Source organism: Venustampulla echinocandica (genome assembly GCF_003357145.1).
Source record: "Venustampulla echinocandica strain BP 5553 chromosome Unknown scaffold_0, whole genome shotgun sequence".
Lineage (NCBI taxonomy): Eukaryota > Fungi > Ascomycota > Leotiomycetes > Helotiales > Pleuroascaceae > Venustampulla > Venustampulla echinocandica.
The window spans coordinates 4,777,947-4,799,959 of record NW_022474205.1 but is presented as its reverse complement, the minus strand read 5'-3'; the positions used below and the strand labels follow the sequence as shown (position 1 = coordinate 4,799,959).

General features: G+C 49.9%; 6 protein-coding genes across 6 annotated transcripts; 3 read left to right on the top strand and 3 right to left on the bottom strand.

Annotated features, from left to right (window-relative positions):
* Nucleotides 1–401: 401 nt before the first annotated feature.
* BP5553_01488 (uncharacterized protein) lies at nucleotides 402–812 on the bottom strand (the record flags this gene model as incomplete). The annotated part of the gene is made up of 1 exon (XM_032010111.1): nucleotides 402–812. The coding sequence occupies one exon, from the start codon at nucleotides 810–812 to the stop codon at nucleotides 402–404; it is 411 nt and encodes a 136-aa protein (XP_031874165.1).
* A 700-nt stretch (nucleotides 813–1,512) lies between these two features.
* On the top strand, nucleotides 1,513–2,301 carry BP5553_01487 (Uncharacterized protein; the record flags this gene model as incomplete). Its single annotated transcript, XM_032010110.1, has 1 exon — nucleotides 1,513–2,301. One exon carries the CDS (start codon nucleotides 1,513–1,515, stop codon nucleotides 2,299–2,301), a length of 789 nt encoding a protein of 262 aa, XP_031874164.1.
* Nucleotides 2,302–3,157: 856 nt separating this feature from the next.
* Nucleotides 3,158–4,408, bottom strand: BP5553_01486 (uncharacterized protein; the record flags this gene model as incomplete). The annotated part of the gene is made up of 2 exons (XM_032010109.1): nucleotides 3,158–3,914; nucleotides 3,975–4,408. The coding sequence occupies 2 exons, from the start codon at nucleotides 4,406–4,408 to the stop codon at nucleotides 3,158–3,160; spliced, it is 1,191 nt and encodes a 396-aa protein (XP_031874163.1).
* A 1,508-nt stretch (nucleotides 4,409–5,916) lies between these two features.
* BP5553_01485 (uncharacterized protein) lies at nucleotides 5,917–10,661 on the top strand (the record flags this gene model as incomplete). The annotated part of the gene is made up of 2 exons (XM_032010108.1): nucleotides 5,917–5,958; nucleotides 6,108–10,661. The coding sequence occupies 2 exons, from the start codon at nucleotides 5,917–5,919 to the stop codon at nucleotides 10,659–10,661; spliced, it is 4,596 nt and encodes a 1,531-aa protein (XP_031874162.1).
* Nucleotides 10,662–11,596: 935 nt separating this feature from the next.
* BP5553_01484 (Uncharacterized protein) lies at nucleotides 11,597–13,213 on the top strand (the record flags this gene model as incomplete). Its single annotated transcript, XM_032010107.1, has 5 exons — nucleotides 11,597–11,878; nucleotides 11,909–12,214; nucleotides 12,359–12,423; nucleotides 12,499–12,829; nucleotides 12,878–13,213. The coding sequence occupies 5 exons, from the start codon at nucleotides 11,597–11,599 to the stop codon at nucleotides 13,211–13,213; spliced, it is 1,320 nt and encodes a 439-aa protein (XP_031874161.1).
* An 855-nt stretch (nucleotides 13,214–14,068) lies between these two features.
* BP5553_01483 (Uncharacterized protein) lies at nucleotides 14,069–21,404 on the bottom strand (the record flags this gene model as incomplete). Its single annotated transcript, XM_032010106.1, has 3 exons — nucleotides 14,069–14,545; nucleotides 14,599–20,898; nucleotides 20,952–21,404. 3 exons carry the CDS (start codon nucleotides 21,402–21,404, stop codon nucleotides 14,069–14,071), a joined length of 7,230 nt encoding a protein of 2,409 aa, XP_031874160.1.
* Between the last annotated feature and the right edge of the window lie 609 nt (nucleotides 21,405–22,013).

The following is a 22,013-nucleotide window of genomic DNA, read 5'->3' as shown; positions in this document are numbered from 1 at the left end:
GCCGCAGCCGAAGAGGGAGCCGTACAGTATATAAATGAAACGTACGTCGTCCAGAAAGTTCGATTTCCTTTTGTTGGTGGGCGATCCATTCCTCGGATAGGATCATACACTGCTCAATGCACTGCTCAATGCACTGCTCAATGCACTGCTCAATGCACCTCTCAATAATGCATGTCTTCTTCCCAAAGGACGTCTCAATAATGCACCTAGGTCACCATATCCACATCTGAACATTGGGCGGGTGGCCACTGGTCCACTTGACATCCAGATCGTGTTCTAATTCCCACCTAAGACTGTTCACATAACCATGCACGTGGCGGATTTCGGTATTCATATTTGAATCGCCGTCCATAACGACAGTCTCCCTCCCGTCTCGCGTTCCAGGCACCGCCCCAAGCGTCCTATCGTAATCCTGCCGCAGGACCAACGCGATGGTTTTCAAATTCCGCAACTGCGCCACCTCGCTGAGGTAGCCATCTCGGAATATCCTGAGCACCTCCCAGAGCTGAGCATCTATCGCACAGAATAATATCTTCTGGCTTTGTAGGCTTGTGGCTAAATCGAAGGCCAGGTCTCCGTCCGGACTGCACGCTAGGCTGTCGAAGTATATCGTGTCTTGGGAGAAGTCGACGTATACGGAAGACTCGTGCTTTGGAGAAAACATCAGCTTCTCGTAAGTGGACAGGAAGATCTGCCGGGACTCGGCGCATATGTGGAGGAGTGTTGGTGGTGGACTGTCGCTGGTGTACTGTTTCTGGTGCTTGTTGTATCGTACGGCTACACATCTTGGCCCCGGGAAGGCGACGCGCCATATCTTGATACGCAGCTCGGAGGGTAGGTTCGGAAATAGTGGGAAGTGGAGTTCATCGAGGGAGCTCATGGTTGTTTGCTATGGCGGCGTTGGGGTCGATATTGGTGTGTCGTTGATGTTGATGTTGATGTTGAGGGAGGAAACACTGGTGACGTGCGGAAGCTCGGTGGTCTATAGATGCTATCGCTATACTATATGGCCATGCATCCCAGTTGTTTCAGGCCACTCCACTCCGAAAGCTTAACACACCTATCAGTAAAGGAAAGTGCAGAGTTGGGTATTAAATTAACTCAAATTATTATCAAAATTCTACGAGTGATTATTTGACTGTAGTTCTGTTGATGACGTTCCCCGGTGCTACCTACCTAATACACCAGGAGCTAGACGTATCTAAAGCTTCAACATTATCAATTTTCGAGCCAGGTAATCACGTATATTGAATTTATAATAAATCGGATTGGAATTTTAGTGAGCTACATCTATCTTTTTATCTTTGACTAATTAATAATAAAAGGAGGAAAAGGAGGTCGATGCAAAACACGTGATATTGGTTGGTTCAATCGATCAGTTTCCCGGCTGCTTTCCATCTCAATTCACTTGTCTAAACCCTCATATTTCCATCTATACTCGGTTCTTTGACCACATCCTCGTCTTCGGGTCCTTCAATATTCCCTCTTTCCGCAGCTGTAAAGAACGGCCAGATGTCTACTATCAAGTTCCAACTCATATCCGACCTCCACCTCGAGACTCCAAAAGCGAGTCCAACATACGAGGATTTCGAAATTCAGCCACAATGCAAATATCTAGCCCTTCTTGGCGATATTGGGAATATAGAGGACCCACGGCTCTTCACATTTCTCGAAGACCAATTGAGACAATTCGAAATCGTCTTCTATCTGCTAGGCAACCATGAACCATTCCGCATGACCATGCCTCAAACCAAAACGGTAGTTCGTGACTTTCAACAGCGAGCTGATAAACTCCATTTCGCCCCAGGATCACTCCCCGGTCGATTTGTGTTCCTAGACCAGACGAGATTTGATCTTACAGATTCGACAACTGCCCTAGGCTGTACCCTTTTCTCTGAGATCTCTAGTGAGCAGCGACAATCCGTATCCATCTTTTGCGCCGATTTCTTAGAGATAGAAGACTGGATCATCGATTTTCATAATGCAGCTCATCAATCTGATCTCTCTTGGCTCAACTCCCAAGTCGAGGAAATATCACGAACCGAGCCGCATCGAAAGATCGTAGTCTTCACTCATCACAGTCCAACGATGCTTGAAGCGGCGAATAACCCGAGACATCTAGAAGATGCTAAAGAAGTGCGGTCGGCATTTGTCACTAACCTGTCGAATCAGGCTTGCTGGAAAAGTGAGAATTGTGATTTCGTAGATCCGAAAATGAAGCGGAGGATTGTGACGAATCAGAAGGGGTATCGGAGAAGTGAATTGGATACTTTTGACGTACTGAAAGTTGTGACAGTCTAGCGATAAAGCAAGTCTGGAATCGAGTAGGACGCCTTCGCTATCGTCGATGCGACGGCAGGGAACATTCACCAGCCAGAAATTGTTCGTCCAGGAGACTAGTGAGATGGATGCGGACTAGAGAATTAACTTCCTCAAGTTGATCGTCGACATCTTCAGCACCCCAGGCGTTACCAGTACAAACGGCTATGGCGTAATAGATGCGGTCGTATGCCTATGCTATTTTGAAACTCAGTATCAACTGACAGAGACATACAACTTTGACGAAGTACGTATGAGCAATCGCTATGGGATACAAAACCGAGGACTACCGGCGCTAGTATGGCTTAGAGTCAAGGAAGAAACACTACATTCCCACGAACGATTGTAGCTTCACCTCCGCGTCTTCTCAACCCCTCCTTCATCTCATCGTCCAGGTCACAGGAGAGTCTGGTTGGTATCCTAGTTATTAGCACACAAAATCTAAGAACTTGGGAAGAGAATCATTTACGGTCTACGATATTCCGTTTCCCGATTTTGTGACCGCCAGAAGCCTAATCCTGTTTCTTGTTATTACATATGGCGCGATGGATGCATAGACCGAATATCTCCCCAGCCTACGCCTTTAAAGTATAAATGGTCCATGGAGAGCTCTATAAACTCCCACCATTTATAGAAGAATTGGTTTGGGGCACTTTGGGATATAGTTCAGCGGTCAACGGCACAGGCTCATATCGTGGAAGAGGCTCTATAAGCAGAAAATGGTGGCAAGCCCAGAGCTATTGTCCACTTTCCTATTTCAGAGCTCAACGACCAGCCACACTAGAGGCTGTGAACAGCATGCTCAGGATCAAAGTCGAGATATCTCGTAAGCGTAAACTTAATAGGATGCCGCCTCCGTTTTAACATCCCTCAGAAACTTCTGAACAATCTCAATAACCCTTTCTGGCTGTTCCTGCTGAACCCAATGTCCCGCTCCGTCAACCAGCACCGTCCCTCTAAACTTGGTACAAACCTCGCCCATATTCTCCACAACTCCAGGATCCTGATACGTTCCCCAATCCTGTTTCCCGGAAATAAACAGCGAAGGAACGTCGATCTTCTTCCCCGCGAATAGTTCGAGATCTTTCATATTCTTCGGATCAGTAACGACTCTGTACCAATTAAGTGCGCCCTGAAAGCCATTGCGGCCGAAGCTTTGTACATAAACTTCCAGGTCATTATCAGAAAGCCAGCGCCCGCCTAGCTTTGAGGCCGTAGCAGGGTCTTCGGACGACATGGAAAGTTGGACGGACTCTCGCATGCCCGAATCGAGTGGCATGATGTAGTAGTATGGCATCTTAGCCAGCTCGTCTGCCGATCCGCTTTCAAGAGGAGAAGGGTTATTGCCTTTCCAGTCTGCGCTCTTGAGGTAGAAGTATCCGCGGAGGAACTGATGGAGTTCTTCTCTTGGAGTGCCCATTTCAGCTGCAGCGGGAGAGGTGGAGTAATACAATTTGTAGTTCTTCCGTGGTTTGGGGAGGGATGCTAGTGTTTTTTTGGTGTCTTTTTTTGCTGGCGCAGGAGCAGTGGGGTTGGAGATGGTGTTGAAAGGGAGGGGGGGAGATCCCTGGAAGGGAAGGGACATCATAATTACTCTGCACCACAGCCATCAGCAAGGATATCACTCTCGACGGAGAATGGAAGATGCTCCTTACGATTTAAATATATCCGGCCGCATCAGCGCGCACATACTAGAGCCTACTGCCCCAAAGTCATGTCCGATCACGCACTGTACCTCCCGGTATCCTAATGCGGCCACCAATATCACTGCATCCCGGACCAAGCGTGTGAATGTGAAGGTGTTTAAGTCGACGGAGGAGAAATCGCGCGTATCCCAACCGGTTGTCTGGCCATAGCCTCGCTGGTCGAAGGCTACGACGTGGTAGCCTTCTGAGGCCAGCGCTGGCATGATTTTGCGCCATGAGAATGCTAGCTCTGGAAAGCCGTGGAGGAGGAGGATCAGTGGGTTGGATGGAGATCCTGCGGAGAGGATGTGGTAGGTGAGGTCGTGGGAGGGGAGGTAGGATTCTTTGATTCCTGGAGGAAGGGGGAGTGGCAAAGACTCTATATTTGGGTTTTGGGATGACATATTTGGTCCTGAGGGTATTGGTAACTTGATAATGAGAGTTTGCGTACCTGACTGAAGCTGTATAGGTATATCTATAGCCTAAGATACTTGGGTAGGTACCTTTATCTACTAGTACCTAAGTCAGGTAGATAGGTTGAAATGTGCCTAAGTACCGAGGTAACTACCCCACAGCCAGCTTGGCCATTGTCCCATATCGTACCTAGGTATTCAGTAGAGCACCTACTTAGGTGCTGCAACGACTCAGGAGTAAGGTCAGTGTTACTATGTTAGTGATGCCCGTATCGTTGCATTGCCTGTGTCATCGGAAAGAACACACGAACAAAGACTCAGCAAAGCTGAGGCACTGCAAAGAATTGGCCTGATACCGATAAGAAGCAAACATGCGGCCGGCTACTAGTAGAGCCAACCAAGTATGACGTTCCTCGTGCCATAAGATAGTGGATTGATAGATACAGGCCACTAGCCAGTGCGACGTTCCAGTTCCAGCGTTGGAAGAGCACGGAGTTGCTGTACCCCGGAAACCAAGAACCCGAATACGTCATTGTGCCACTTTCGCAAAAGAAGACGACAGCTAGGAGTCCCACCCAAAGGACATCGCAACCTGTGGGGGAGTTGGCTTAACAGCGTAGTTTCTGATGAAATCCAAAATAAGGCTGAATTCAACCTTGTTGACTCTTGCGTTCCTCGAAGTTAATAGCCGTTAGCAGGTACAAGGACCACTCTCCGCGATTGAGCGCGAAGATAGTTGCTATCTAATAGTACCAACAGCATGATCTGAGAGGGAGATTTATTGGTGTTGTACGTAGTACTTCGTAGTGATCTACTCAATTCACTAATATTAGGTCGATGCCGCGTTCGATTAGTAGCTGTATTAGCTCAGGCTAGACAACGACTAAAGGTTACTGCATTCTTTGTACGAGTAAGGTTGCTGCAAACGACCCAGCTGTGAATGCTTAGACGGGCTACGTAGGTCGTTAAAGGGGCCGGCGATTGACTTAAATACCTTAGACTGGCAGATAGAGAACAGTTTTGGTGACTTGGAGGAGGGCTGTTGATTGATAGTACTGCCTCTGGTCAACAGGAAAACATGTGTTCTGCCCTCTCCCGCTCCCTCTCCTTCTACCTCTATCTCCAATGGTAGTCTGCGATACGATACCTTACCTTTCCTCTGCGACTTCAAAGAATAATAAACCATAATAATATCAAACAATAATAAACCATCCCTCTCACTGCGTCAGTCTAGACAGCACTTTATCTTCTTATTGCGCCAGCGACCGGCGTCTACAACCCCAGCAGCTTCTGCGCCCTCGCCTGCAACGCCAACCATTCGCATTGCGCTGCCAAGGTTGGTGCTGGGCCCCGTCGTCATTCACTGCTCGACGTCGTTTTAATCTGGAATTGTTTCTTGGATCCTAATCCTCATCCTCTTTTGCTCAATGCGACCATAACAATACCCTCATTAGCCCCTGGTTGGCAGAGGTTTGCAGGTCATACGTCCATCAGTCAACATGTTCGGGAACAGAAATAGAAGGAGGGCAGCCTCGAATCCGGTACGTTACAGGCTTTTAAAAGCTGGTGGTCTGAAAACCATACGATTGCGACTATTAGACCTCACCCCAAGATCGCGAGATCGATCTGCACCCATATGCCCCCAACGCGATGCGATTCAAGATACGGCTGCTAACTTGTCCGTGTAAAGCCCCTCCATGGATCGAATGCCAGTGCCTCGGCGACGACAGCTGCGGCGTCGGCTTTCCTGAAAAACAGCTCTTCCACCGCGTCGTTATCATCGGCCGCCGCTGCGGCAGCGTTACGGGCCCGGCCGACGACTCCCATATCAGTAGCAGATGTCCAGACGAAGCGGACGCTTCGCAGGGCCGGATCGACAAGCTCTGCGGGGAGTATGGGCTCGGGTTCAGCGCGGGGCCTGCCAGGTTCGCAACTTCAACGACGAGGTAGCTCTGGATCTATGTCAGAAAGGTCATTCCGGGAGCCCTCCCCAGCACGATCTCCATCACGGTCATCACAGCCGCTGCCCAGCGATGATGCGCCGCCCGTTCCTGCGATCCCCAAGAATATTTTGTCCCATCGACGATCCTCGAGTCTACAAGCGCCACCAATGCGAGTAGCATCCCCACCCCCAATATCCGGTGGACGTGGATCGAGTCTAGGGGCGCAATCAAGGAGATCTGGCCAAAGGACAAGCCTATCGAGCGTGGAAGAGCTACCTAGTATCGATCGACCGGCGAGTAGAGGGTCCGTTAATTTCTCATTGCCTACTGGTTCAAGACCGTCATCACCTAATCCGCAATGGTCACTAACATCATCATTACAAAGTGCAAGATCACCAGTCATTGTCTCTCCTACTAACCAAAATCTTGTCTATGACCCTAACACTCGAAGCTTTCTACCGGAGTACGAGATATTAGCGATCGAGCAGAGGATTCGAAATGCTACTAATCAGCCAGTACAGAAGAAGAAGAGAATCGCGCCCAAGCAAGCCACAGGGACGCATCTAGCCAATGGAACCGTTGGAGGGAGGCCGAGAGGGACTGCTGTGGATGCTATGGAGGCGAAGTTGAATGAGCCTTCAGAATCTATACCCATCGAACAACCTACGGCTCTCCCTGAGCAAACACGCGAGCCATCTCCTACGCCCGCTCCAGTCGCCGAAGCACCAAGGAGGAGGAGGCGGATGAAAATGGTGATGGTTAGCGATTCCGACTCCGACGGTGACCTGGTTTCGCATGATCCAGTGTCATCGGATACTGATACGGATGTTGTCACCCAGCCTCGGGCATATACACCTCGGCCTACGGCAGCTTTGTCCAAGAAGCCGTCGATTGTAAGAGAGGAGAGAGAGCCCGAGGAAGAGGAGGAGGACACCTTGAAATCAAAAGCTCGAGAGAGCCTTATCCAAGAGGATGCAAGTCCTCTCTCTAGTCGAAACGCTTCCCCGTCACCGATGCAGATTTCAACTGCAGGCAAAGCGTACGAGAGGGGCCAAGCTTCGTCGCCTGCTCCGCTTTCTCAGGTCCAAAACCATGCCAGATCCGACAATCAACCTCCGCCGGCCAATCAAACTAATATTACCAATGGGATCAGCGAGCCTTCCATACTCCCGGATAAAGCTCGAGGGGATAGGGTACAGTCTGTCAGCCCTGCACGAAATGCCCATTTCGCGCACGAACCGAATAATCTTGTCGTCAAGCATAATCCTCCCCTACGTTCAATCTCACCCCGGAAATCCGCGTTGAAATCCACAAGCATTCTGAGAGAGTCCTCGCCCTCTGCTGATATTCCTAGGGTTGATAACCAAAATGCCAGCGAGGTCTCAGATGAGCTTTCAGTCCCACGAAAGAAAGCCCACCGTGTTAGTTTTGACGAGAGAAACGTCATTGTTGGTGAGGCCGCGCCATCTACTGCCACAAGTTCTCCAATTGTACAAAGCCCGCAAGCAACAAAGAGACCTTGGTATTCCATTCATAGAGGGAAGAGAAAGGAAAACTCTGTGTTGGATATTGATGATGATGAGGTCATGAAACCAAGGCCGGCGTTGCCTTCTTTTGGCAGCGTGCGAGAGAAAAAGGCACAACGAGAGGTCCAAGAACGTCCCTTGGTTAAACCTGCAACGCCCCAGGAATACGCGCCACCACCTTCCCCGCCGCTATTCTCTACTACCACGACCGAAGCCGCTGAATATCCGACTGGCTTATCGAATGATCACGTAGCTGGCGCGCTTCTTTCACAAGATGCTGCCACAAAAAACACTGCCAATATCTCTAAATCGAGGGAGCCATTACCTCCACAGGTCACATCCGTGGAGGGAAATGGCTATTTTTCAGATAGCAGTAGCGTCTATAGCCTCGAAGCTGGTGGTTTTGGGCAGGGAACAAACGATACGTCACATGACGAGTCTACTTCGAACGTTGGCCAGCATGACGAAACCAGTTCTGGCAGTGCCCACCTCGACTCAATCCAGCCAGCGCTAAGCCGCATACCTACGAATGAACGGCCGAAAACTCTCGGGGGTAGCGCCCGCGTACCTCAAGTTTCTGCTATTCCTCCCCCGCCGGTTGTGACAGTTACGAGTCCCCCCAGCGAGTGGCCGGAAATTCCGGGAGGGTGGAAACATTTTAATTCGGAGTCTGACGGCGAAGCTCAAGTCGACAAGCTTCCCACTTTAGTTGAGAAACATGCTATACCCCCGACTCCAGCCTCCGTCGGAGTAGCAGAACCAACCCCCGAGGTTCCTCAGCCAGGCTCGCCTGTTTTGGGACATATCGCGGCGGAGAACTCCCAATCGCCGGCCAATCATTTCGCTACAGAAGATAGTGAGGAGTCCGATGATAATAGTATATACAGTGACGCCGCCGAAGACCTCTCTGATCTCGAGGGCGACGGTTTTCTGTCATTGGATGCTATTGTGGATAGCCCCATGGGCCCAACATCACAAGTGGGCATCGCTATCACTGCCCCTGAGAGCCCTACACCGAAATCAACAAAGCAGAGGGCTTACAGGCTAGTAGCAAGACCGGCCGAGCCAGAGCCAGAAGCGGGTTGGCAGAAAGCACAAGAATACTGGAAAGGGCTGTCGACTGAAAAGAAACGGCAGCTAGAGCTCGAAGCGATGGCTGAGAGGGATAGTTCAGAGTCGGAAGTCGAAGTCAAATCAGCTCCCAATCCTAAGAAGAATAAGGCAGCTATCAAGGCTGCTGGCGGGGTAGGTTCCGAAGGTTCCGAAAGGCACCGGTCCAGCAATAACGAGCGGTCTTATATGATTTCTCCCGGCACGAAAGCTGATACTTCTCACTCAATACCTGCCGAGCTTGCAGACACGCACATGCGGAAATCTATGAGAGATCAAAGGGCCACCCGTGGTTCGCTGCGTGGCCCATTGCAAAAACGGCACCGACATACCTCAAATTTACCACCCGAGCTCAAGGCAGATCCCGCCACTGTTGATGCACTCATAAAGAAATTATCCGCGGAACGTGCCATTGCGGCATCCGCTGCATCAGGGCCCACGGCGGCTCCCAATGCCCCTGCCCTTCGACGACAAGGCTCTGCGGATAGTGAAAGTAGTTTCAAGCGCGCTAGACAAGCAAACACATCCGATATTCCTGCTTTCCGCAATTCGATGCGGGGTATCAGAGATGAAAATCCGGGTGGACGAAACCAGTCTCCAGCAGGGACAAGAAGATTTAGCCTTCGCTCGTTATCGCCAGCTTCATCAAACTTCCGTCAAACCATGAGTCCCCCACCATCCCAGATGCGAAGCTCGATGCGTAACGCTATTGGGCCAGCACCTACGCTTCGCGGCAACAATCCTCCTTCAGGTGGCAAATCAGCTTTCCGACTCCCAGGTTTCGGTCGTTCCGGGCCGCCAAAGCAAGCTACAAGGCCGAGATCTGGGCCAATGCGTACAAGTAGATTCGCGGACTCCAGTGACGAGGAAGATAGCCAACCTGCCTTCCGAAGCCGCTTTGTCGAATCTTCTGATGAAGAGGATGAACCACTTCCTCGCCGGGCACCGTCCAAGCGCTTCAGCGCCCCCGTTAGCGGAATACCGGAGCGTCGTAGTGCGGAGAATGTCGAGTCGAGCGATTTACCTGACTCTGACGACGAAGCATCTGCTCCTGTCCAAAAGCGAGCCCAAAATGGCGTCATCACAAAACCACAAGCCCAGAACGGAACAGCAAAACCATCAGCCGGAGGCCCCGCCCTGGCATCCGGATCGCTCCGCAGATCAGGAAGTGGCCGCGGGGCTATAACTCCTATCGTCTCAAGCGGCCGCCCCGATAAAACCCGTCGGGGCAGTATCATAAGTATTCTACGCAGGAAGAAACCCGACCCTTCCTCTAAAGTCCGGAAAAGTGACGCAGAGAGCGCTGCCAGGAGAGATACACCGCTTGAAAGATCCCGCTCTGACCTTGCTATCGTCAGATCAGGTTCTATGTCCCCTCGACTACAAAAGAAGAATCCTTATCTGCCCACTAGGAGTCAAAGTGTTGGTGGTTCTTGGCCTTTGGCTTCTAATGAGGAAGGGGCACCTTTTGGCGGTGATGCGGAAGGCATTGAAACTGCTATCACTGGTGGCGACAAGGATACCAGACCTGGCATGGGATCGAGACGATCAACTGCTGCTAGCAAGATCGCGGATGTTGGGTTCTCTAATGGTGTCGGCGTGGACGGGATGAAGAAGAAAAAGAAATTCGGAGCACTGAGGAGGATGTTCAAGCTAGATGATTGATTGGAGCTTGCTATAAGGTACCATAAGCACCGCCCACTACATACGTAATTTTTCCTTTCTATTTTAGCTACTTGTCTTTTCTTAGGTATGGGGCATTTGAGGGGCTAGATGGAAAGCTAGCGGACATCTAGCAGGGGTATCTTTGGTCTTAGATGGAATGGGTTGGAAATCCCAACACCTATGGGGGCTGGGACTCACATGGCTTCGTATATCAAGCGTTGTGCACGCTTTATTTTGCTCTGGAGGGAAATGTGGCTCTTTGTATATGATTCTCGCATATCGCACACAAGTCTTTTTTATCAGTGGCAAAATAGGAAGTCACTGAGATAGTCACTAGGATAGTAATTCGGGCTATGTGCTAGCTAGCTAGCTTGCTGGAGCTTGTACGATGATGGGAGAGATACTTAATCATCTAATGAAAAAAATTAATTACCCTGATGTATGATAGTACATACGTCTTATATTGAACGGAATAGTCTAAGTAACCATTGATGACATCGTCGTTAGTGGTAGTGGACGACATAGTCATAAAGCTGGAAAGGGTGCAACAGCCGGGCAATTTCCCCTAGTTGACGAATTTCCACTCAACAAGATATAAATGTATTTCAAAAAGAGAGAGTGAAATGTGTCGTGGGCAGAGCAAACGGAAAGGGGGGATGATCACCTGACACAAACGGTGATTACTAAGCGCAGGTAAAATACCCCTATCCGACCATTGTAATTGTACAGACTTGGGCCAAAAGTGCGTGTTCTATAAAAAGAAAATAACAGCTAGGAGCTTTAAAGCCCTACTGGCCCTACTTATTTATATACTGCCAGCGTCCTATTACCGAACAGTCGGAGTATCCCTTTTTCTCCTCCTTCCCTCGTCTCGACAGTCACTCTTATTACTACCATATTAGAAATCCATCCCCATCCGTCCCAACATCGCTAGCATGGCGCCTTCCTATGAGCTCTACGATGACGAGGCCTGGGATCGTGGCGAGGCGGTTTTTGAGGCCATGAACGAGAAGATCTATAACGAGGACTTCTACTATGAGATCGCTAGGTTCGTCACCAAGCACCAGAAAAGCGGCAGCCCGATGAAGTTCTTTCCTCCCAGAAACGGAGCTTTCAACTTCTATTACCGTATCCAATATTCCGACGGCCACTCCGCCATCATCCGCTTCCCCCTCCCGGGCTTCTTCCATATGGATGAGGAGAAGCTGTGTGCTGAGGTAGCCGTGATGCGCTATATCGCCAACTAGACTACCATCCCCGTGCCCTTCATCCTCCACTACGGAATGGCGGACGAGAGCCCGGGCGGGCTGGGCCCTTTCATTATCATGGAGTACATCGACAACTCCGGCGACATTGCCGACGTTCTAAACACACCAGGGCGCCCCCTCGGAGAAAAGCCGGTCCTAGACCCTCACATTGACGAGGAGAAACTTGAGTACGTGTACAGGCAGATGGCCGACATCATGCTCCAGCTATCCAAGTGCGACTTCTCCCGTATTGGGAGTCTTGGGATGCGGGAGCGCAGTATCAACGACGACGACAGCGACCCAGAGGTCACTTGCCACCCGTTATCATTCAACATTGCCTAGCTCGGAGAAGTAGGAGGCGTGCCTCATTTTGAGCTGCCCTCTGCCTCTAAGACCTTCTCCAGCTCGTCCGAATACTACTCTGCCCTAGCTGACATGCACCTACAACAGCTCTCCTTCCAGCGTAACCAGGCTATAAAGTCAGCTGACGACTGCCGCAAGAAGTACATCGCTAGGTGAGACCAAAAAGCTCCCGCGCGATAGAGTTTCCACTCTCACTATCATTAGACAATATCTAAAGCTCTACGCAGGCAACTGTTCCGGAAGCTGGCCGCCGAGGGCCGCATAGCAGGTGACCGGAGCCCCTTTAAGCTCTGGTGGGACGACCTCCGCCCAGCCAACGTCCTCGTTGACGCAGACCATCGCATCGTTGGCGTCATTGACTGGGAGTTTACCTACGCTGCCCCGGTCGAGTTCACATACTCCCCGCCATGGTGGCTCCTCCTCATCATGCCCGAAGAGTGGCCGGAAGGGCTCGACGACTGGGTTTCCAAGTACGAACCGCAGCTCGAGACCTTCATCCACGCCATGGAGACTAAGGAGCGCGAGTTCATCGAGCAGGGCCGCCTCGACGAGCCTCAGGTGCTGTCGACGCACATGCGCCGCAGCTGGGAGACAGGCGACCTCTAGCTCGCGTACGCGGCGCGCAAGTCTTGGGCCTTTGATGGCATCTTCTGGAGGAGCCTGGATGAGCGCTTTTTTGGGAAGAACAGCAGCGGATTCATGGAGAGGCTGAAGCTGCTGCCGTCGGGGCAAGTCGCTGCGATGGAGGCTTTTGTTGAGAGGAAGATGGAAGAGAAGAGAGACTGTACGTTGATAGATTGGTATGCTCAAGATGCAGAGTCCAAGCTGCCGCCAGGTATCCTTAGCCTGGGTTCGACAAGAGCATCTGGTACCTACACTGGCCCTGCACCTACCACAGTGGGCCAATTTGGCGAGCGAGTTGAGAAATTTGGAATGGCATAGGCTTTAAATCTTCAGCGAGCGCAGATCTGTGTCGCATCGCTGTTGAGTGGAAGCACCTTAAACTAGGGTAAAGTAGTACGAGCATAGGCTTAACCCTTTTTTGGAAGCACTTACGGAGAGGGAGGATGTTATGATCAGCAACAGACGCCTAGCAGAAGATTAGCACTTGTCAAGTCGACTAAGGGAGGGCGGCCTGGGAGACTGGGGCGTTTTGAGTAAGTTATGTGGCACGGAGGAGTTGGGCGTTTGACATGATATTCTGGGAGTATATCAACTCGAGATTCTTTGGTGATAATGCCGGGTATGAAGAGAGGATCATGCTACTTTCACAGGAAAAAAGGGATGCATGGAAGAATTCGTACAAAGGAACCTAAAAGATGCTTAGACTCGTGGTTTAGATGACTAAGAGAAAGATGAAGTCGAAACTGTGGCATGAGCGAGTCTATTTAAGCCCCCATCCGCAATTACCTGCAAAGGGAACCAGCAATTTAGACGGATGATGCATTGTCTCGAGTCCTAGATGAGAGTTTATTCTAGGTCATATATTGTATTTTGCGTTAAACAGTTCTGATTTATAGAGTCACTAATGGCTAAACATTCACTAGTACAGTTGAATACACAATCCGGATGTCGACAAGAATATATACTTATGTTAACAGCACCACCGCCACCATACCCAGGAAATCTATCCATAATATGAATATGCAGTAAGATAACGCCAGCTGCCCCTCCAAGGTTGATTAATACCTATACAAATGCATGCATGCTCCATACCAATCCATTTCCCCACCTCCAACATTAAACACATACACCAGCCAATCATCCCCCTTTAAATACCAATACACGCTCCTCTAATCACAAAAACCCTTTGCTAAGACTCGTCTGCCTACTAATACTACTCTTCCTGGTTGGGACTTCAATCCCATTCTCTTCAACACCGGTTCCGCTGAACTCACTGGCAGGTCTCCAGCTCCCACTCGGCCTCATACTTCCACCACCATGGACCGAGAATCCTTTCTCCATCCTCATGACTTTCCAAGCCTCGAGCTCGCGCTCCAGCCTGAGGGCTTTTTCTCTCTCCTCACGCAGTTCTCGCTCCGCCCGGCGGGCACTTAGCTGGTTAGCCGAGTCGCTGCTCTGCAATTCGTCGATGGTCTTTAGGAGCTTCTCGACTTTGTCGCGAGCTCGCGAGACGTCCTCTTCAAATTGGGCGTTTATCTTATCGCGACGTTCGATTTGTGATTGGAGGTCCTTGACGGTGCGGTCAACGTTCCGGACTGAGCGTTGGCTTTTATTGCGCTCATTCTCTTGGCTTTCGAGCTGGGCTTCGAGCTGCGATTATCTATTAGCATATAGAAGTAAGATACATCGGGTGGGAAGCTTACTTCTTGGACGCGTCCATGCAAAAATCTAACATCCTGGCTAGCGCTGGAATAGCCCTTGGTCTCGAGATCTACTAGTTTTACCTGGTGTTCCTTGAGTGATTTCTCCAAACCAGCCTTCTCTTTGTTGAGTTGAACAGTCATTTCTCGCTCAGCAACGATATCCTTCTGCATCTCAGCAGATAAAGCCTCCGCTCTTCTCATCTTCCCCACTGCTGCTGTGGCGATGTCTTCTTGTTGGGCAAGGACTGACTTAAGTTCCAAAAGCTCACGATCCATGCCGGCTGCATTCCGCAATGCAGGGCTATCGCTTCGAGAAAGGTCGTCAAGTCCTGATTTGGCTTCCTCCAACCGCGTTTCAAGACTGCGTTTTTCTCGGTGAAGGGTATCACGTTCCGCACTTAGATCATCTATAGTCGTTCTTAGGCTTCGCACTTGGGACAAGAACCCAACTATCTTCTCTTGGGCATCTTTGTGGGCGTTAGCTGCCTCATCTCTCGAAGCTTGGAGATCGGATAAAGTCGATTCCAGGCGAGATTTTTCTTTCGACCAAGTGGAGCTGTTCAGCACTTCGTCGTCCCATTTTGACCGGAGATCCTCGAGTTCGTCCCGAAGCCTAGTGTTTTCAGCTTGTTTAAAGAGCTTCTCTTCCCGAGCAATGTCTAACTCGTTAGTGAGTGTTGCAAATTCAGCTTGGTATTTCTTCCGAGTCTGTTCCATGCTGGTTTCTTTATCCTCGATATCCATGGCTCGCTGGCTGCGGTAATCTTCGAGCTCATGCTGGAGGCGCTTTCTTGCTTGGACTGCGGCTTCAAGATCGGCTGACATATCCTCAAGCTTCTCTTCATAGCGTTGATTCTGGCGCTGAATATCCTCGATAGTGGCATCCATTTGCTTGCGCTCGGACATAACCTCTGCGCACGTGTCTTCTGCTTCCTTTGACTGGGCTTTAGCAAACTGCTCGGCCCGTGAAGCTTTCAACACAGCAATCTCCGCTTGCTCAAGTTTGTTAAAATATTCATCTGCGCGGCTCTTATAAAGCGAAAGACTCGAGGTGACATCCCCCAATTTCGAAGATTCCGCATCAAGTCGAATTTGCAGGTCAGCATAGTCCTGCAGAAGCTGGCTGCGGCTTGCAGCGTCCTGGTCCCTTTGAGCAATGATCTCTTCAAGTTCTGACTTGGCATCCCTCATTTCGACTTCCAAGGTTGCCCGAGTGTGTTTGAGATCTTCATAATGCTTCTTTGTATCAACTAAATCAGCAACAGTGTCATTATGAACGTGTAGCAAAGACCGTCGAGAGTCTTCTTGGCTGTTTATCAGGTCGAAAAGTTCCTCATGTGACTTGGTTTGGATATCACGGAGTGATAGCTCGCCGGTCTGTATACTTTTCTCGAGGGTAGACACTTTCTTTGCGGAGTCGTCTAGAAGCTCATGGAGCCTGCTGTTGGCTTGCTCAAGCTTCTGCACACGACGAAGAGATGGACTGTCCTCCGGCCACAGCTCTCGAGCAGGGGTTGACCGTTCCAGCTGGCTTTGAAGATGTCGGTTTTGCATTTGTGTTAATTGAAGTTGGTTTTGTAACTCCTCGATGTCGGTTTTGAGATCCATGCGATTGTTGAAGCTCAAGATATCAGCCGTCCGATCCGACCTTCCTGAATCTTGTGCCGGTTCTGCCGCATTGCCGGGGAAGCGACGGGTGGGTGTTGATACATTGGAGCGAGCTCGTGCGTTAAGCTTCTCTCTAAGACGATTCGGGGATTGATTGAAAGAGACCTGGTTGGGATTGATCTCCTCCAATTTGGGACGACTCGGAGACTCGTTATCGACGAAGTCCTCCTCATATCTTCTCCGGAGGTCGATTAGCTGTGCTTCTGCATTTGACCGGCCAGCAGCTTGAACTCGAAGGTTATTTTGGAGTTCCTCTATCTTTTGGATTAGACCTGGGACGAGATTTGGGGTCTTTGTAGGACTACGATCATTTCCACCTTCAACTAGCGGAAGCGGGTGGGTCATTTCCGGATCAACAAGCCTCATAAGTTGGAGTACCTCCTTCTCACGAGTGTCTATGATGGATTGAAGCTGCCTATTCTTGGCTTGTGCTTGCGAATGAAGTTGCTGCTCGTCATCAAGTTTTCGGTTAGCCTCGGCCAGCTGGCTTGTGAACGTAGATGAGGCCTTTTCAGCATTCCTGCTAGTTTTGTGTTCTCGTGCAACTTCATGATTGAGATCTTCCAGGCTCAACTCAAGTTTCTCCTTCTGCTTCTCGACTGAGGCCAATGCCAATTGAGCGTCTCCTAGCTGTTTGTGCAGTTTCTGATTCTGTTCATCAACCTTAGTTTTATCACGTTGAAGAGTAAGCAGTTGACTACGTTGAGTGTCGCTAGCCTTGGAGCCTGACCGGGCTAACTCGAGACCTTTCTGCTGGAGTTTATTTAGCAGGGCACGATTGTCGTTCTCAGATGCCATAAGACGGCTCTTGACTGTGTTGAGTTCTCGCTCCAATCGCTCCTTCTCTTTGTCATTCCTAGCCCCGAAATCAGTGGATTCGGAAATTATCTTGCTTAAGTCCTTCACTTCCTGGTTTAAGCGGCCACACTCTTCCTCGAAATACTTCGCTCTACTCTGCTCCGCTTCGAGGTCTTTTCGCACGCTAGCTTCGCGTTCTCGCGCTTGCCGTAACGCATTCCGATCGCTTGCAAGTTCAGCCTGGATTCGGGCTTCCTCCGCGGCGGCTTTAGCTTCTCGCAATCGCCTAATCTCGTTGCGGGCCTCGTTACGCTCCTTCTCAGCGGTGGTCCGAGCCTCCATCGCGCGTCGGAGAGTGTCCTGTTGCACGTAAAGCTCCTTCTCAATGATGATCTTGGCCTCGTTGACTTCCTGGAACTTCTCATTCAATTCTCGGTATTTATGCTCAGCAAGCAGTTGAACATCATCCCTTGACTGCCGTTCCTTGCTGAGATCTCTCTGAACTTCGGCGAGCTGTTCTTTGAGATCTGCAATTTGACGTTCAAGCATCTTGCGGTTCTGCCCCGCTTGAGCATCTTCGTTCAGCCTTGCATCGAGCAGCTTTTTCGCATCTGCGGCCTCCCTTTCGAGTTGGGTTTTCTGTGACTTCATGGTGAACATCTCAGCCTGAACTTCCCGGAGTCGATTAGCAACATTCTCCTTGTCCTTCGCTAATGCTTGTTTCTCGGTATCAAAGTTCTTGCGTTCTTCCTCATACTTGCGATTATCAGACCTTAGGACAGACAATTCGCTCTCCTTCCGTCGCACGAGATCTTCATAGCTAGTAGATGTTGCAGATAATTCTGATAGTTGCTGGTGCACTCGTCGGTTTTCGCTAGCCAGCTCTCGTTCCTGCGCCCGTGTAGCCTGCAGCTCCTTGTTGGCATTTGCAAGCTTTATATCCAAGTCCTGGTCAACCTTGAGCAGCTTACTCTCAAGATCGTGGACCTTGCGGTCTTTCATGCTCATTTGGCTCTGAAGCAAGTTAACCTCTTGGCTTAGGCGTGATTCGTCCTGACTTCTTGCGGACTGGGCCTGTGCCAATTCGATAAGCTGTGAGTCCAGGTCATGCAGCTTCTCCGACAACTCTCTTTTCTCCTTCTCCAATTTTTCGATGATGAAGCCGGCCTGCTCCAGTTGAGATCTCCATTGCTCAGCTTGATTTTCGGCACTCTTCTTTGCTTCAAAGAGGTCATCTAGCTGGTCCTCGAGCTTCTCTTGGTCGTCTAAAGCTCCTGCCAACTTATCGCTCAACTCTGCTTCCCGTAACTGTAACCGCTTGAAGATCTCTTCCTTATCTAAGGCTAGGGCTCGTTCGCTTTCCAGAGTTTGTTGGATCCTTTGCATTTCAGTATTTGCATTTCGGCGCTCCTCGTCCAACCGTTGGCGTTCAGCTGAGTCTTGCTTCATCTTCTCACTGAGTTTCAATATCATTTCGTCTCGCTTCTTAACCTCTCCAGAGGTGCGGGTGGCACCTAATAAGGGCTTCATCTTGGCGAGCAGTCTCCACCAAGGACTTTCACAAAGGTCGAGGTATACCTGGAAATTCCGCTGGACAATCCTCGTAGCCTCTGCTCTATAGAGTCTTTTGTGGGCAATCCGTCGCTGGATAAAGCCACGTGCAATTGACTGAAACCGGGACATGATTTCTCTTATCAAGGCATCCCGTTGTTCTTCCAGTTCTGCCAACACCCCAGCCCTAAAAAAAACTTTGGTAAGTCCAACTCGGAAAAGGGCCTTGTCCAGGCCGAGCTTATCGAGCATTATAGTAGCTGCCATTTGTCCTTCCAGATAGCCCTTGGGCATGTTCCGGCAAAGAACTTCATATCTTTGTCGAAACTCGGCGAACTGGAGTCGATTTGGGAAGCCAGTACGAGCAATACGAATTCCCTCAAGAACACCATTACAACGTAATTGATCAAGCACAAGGGGCGCACTAAGCTGCTTAGGGCGTTTCTTGTGGTTGGGAATAATACATCGCACGAAATGTGGGTGGGTTGAGTGGAGCTGAGCCATCAGACTGGACAATTGCTCTTTGTGCCTCTGCGCAACGGTTCGGAATAATCCCTTTTTGACCCTGCTTCTAGTAGCGCCAGTTTCATCGTCGGGCTCCGCACAATCGGCAAAAAGAGACGCAACATGTTTATCCGTAGAAGCAGCCAGCAGTCTTGTTATGTTGTCGTTCAAAGGATCTTTGTTCTTTTCTAACCAGCCATCAGTAGAATACTCCACCTCGGCCGCATAATGGGTAAGCATGAAGCCCTGTCCAAGTCGCGAAGGTCGATATTTAGCGGTTTTGCGATCCCACAGAGAATGCAGCTTTTCTGTGAAAGATTTGTCCGTGGCCTTTGGCATAACACAGTCTTCATCTAAGCAAGAGAAAATACCGATAGGGTTAGGAAGCTCGATCAGATCAATTGTGGGCTGAAGATCATGACCGAAATCGATGAATTTCCATTCGATCTGTTCGCGAGCATATTCCTCCTGCTCTAGCACAAACATATGGTGATTGAAAAATTGCTGGAGTTTTTCGTTGGTGTAATTGATACACAGCTGTTCAAAGCTGTTCTCTTCGAAGATCTCGAACCCGGCAATATCAAGTACTCCGATGAAGTGGGAGTCATCCATGCCCATTCCAGTTCGATCAAGCTGCCTATTGATCCGACTGACCAAGTCACCGAAACTCCGCTCGTAAATACCTTTCGACAGGGCGTCAATTCCAAGCCGCACTTGCTCAGGAGTCTGGACCTTTTCCACCCATTCTCGGCCGGCTTTGACCTTAGGGTGCAGCAGTCCTTGAATAAATGGTTCCATGGGGATCCCTAGCAATTTGCAGACTTTCTCGGCGTGGACACGGGCATCTGGGGCCAACCGCGCCTGGTCGGCCCCTCTACTCTCTTTTACCACTGTAACATTCCCCAGATGCAGCACTGCAGCAATAGTTCGAAGAATGGAGACCTGCTCTTTCTCGGAGAACCCCATTATATTGAACGCTTCAATCAGCGAGTCCCATTCATCTCGATCCGAGACCCCAGTGATTGTATCCTGGCCATCCCTCGTGTAGGTAAAGTCTTCCACGTCCTGGTCATCCAGTTGGAAATCATGCTTTAATTTTCGATCCGCTCCTTTTAGTAGCTGATAGAACACATGATAATTTCGCTCATGGGGATTGAGTCTTACGACTCGTGACTTCTCTAAGAGGTACCAGTCTATAAATGCACCTGCGATAGTACCCGTTCGAGTGAATTCAATTCTAATGAACTTTCCAAACCGCGAGGAATTGTTGTTTCTCACAGTCTGAGCATTTCCAAAGGCTTCTAGAATTGGATTTGCACGGAGAATTTGTTGGGAAAGATTCGAATGCTGTTGAGCTTTGGCTTTCATTGGCGATTCTGAATGTGCCACAGCTGCAAGGTACTGGATAACCTTCTTGGTATTCTCAGTTTTCCCAGCACCAGATTCACCAGTCACCAAGATACTTTGGTTTTCGCCCTCGTCTACTAAATTTCGAAATGCCTCATCTGCCATGGCATAGATATGTGGTTTTGTCTCCTCTCGGCTCTGGCCTTTGTACATGTTGATGTACTCGTTTGTATAAATAGGGAGAGAGCAGTATGGGTTTATTGCGACCAAAAACAGGCCAGAATAGGTGTATATCAGATCCGCTTGATATCTCATGTGCAAATTGTGAACAACGGAGGCTTCGTTAAGGTGGGTGAGCTCTGCCATATCGTCTGCCTTGTCGAACTTCGCCGGGTTGACCTTGTCGACGCTATCTGCACTCACTTCTCGTTGCTGACATTAAGTTAGCCTTCCGCTGTTCGTGTGGAATTTTCTCGGGAGCTTACACTTCCATCGTCACACTGGACGAGTATTTGGTTGCTTCCCACCTCTTCCACAACCCATCCCTTCACAAATGCTACCTGTGGGTCTTTCAACCAGACATATCTCTTACCGGAGAAATCATTCTCTCCTTCAATGCCTCTCACAGGCTCAGGTCCGTTTCGGATTTCTTCCGACTTTATAAATGAAGGCGCAAATGTATTGGAAGTAGGGGTTCCGTTCTTAGAATCGGAGCGGTACCGTGTAGTCCCATCATTAGTCGGGGCCACTACTCCCGCAAGGGAGGAATATGATTGATGTCGATTGTATGGCGGGCTCTGGGTTCCGTTTCCAGACAATGGGGATGCCATTGTTAGGGATTTTGGTCTGCCATTGGGGATCCCTGGGCCTGGCGAGGGCGAAGGCGAGTTGTTTCTCGTAAAAGGGTTATTGCGAACATGTCCTGGATTCGAGGCCATGCTGCGTTGTGAGCATTCCTGGTGCTTTGAAACCGGGTGGTGGAGGTTCAATCCAGTCGCATCAAACCATAGAATGGGCGGCGAGTGGGATTATTCAACAATGAAAAAGGAGAACCGTGGAACGACTGAATTAAAAACAAAGCGGCAGAATTAGATTTGCCACACACAACCACATGAAAAATGGGAAACGTTGCTCGTTGAAATCGTTGTGTTCGTCGTGCTGTTGTTGTATTATTGTGTGCGCCTGAAGTTCAGTTGCAGTGTTGACCGCGACGCGAGCTGTGAGTGGTCACAGCAAGACGATGTAAACAAACCCTGATCTGTGGTCGCGCCTCGACATCTAGTCACCTGACTTAGGCGCATACCTCGGGAGCTAACCCCAGGGAGTACTAGCGCCTCGAAACTTCCAAGTTCCGTTCTTCATCGCGAGATTGTCGCTGGCGCTTCAGAACCACAACCCGACCAACAACAACAACCACCCCTTCACGAACTCTGGGAAGTTGTGGTTCTCATGCGTTTTTGATTTAAGAGCGAGCCTAAGCTCTTATTCACTCCTTTCCTTCTCCCGGAGAACCGACCCCCTCCCCCGTTATAATACCTTTTCGTGTT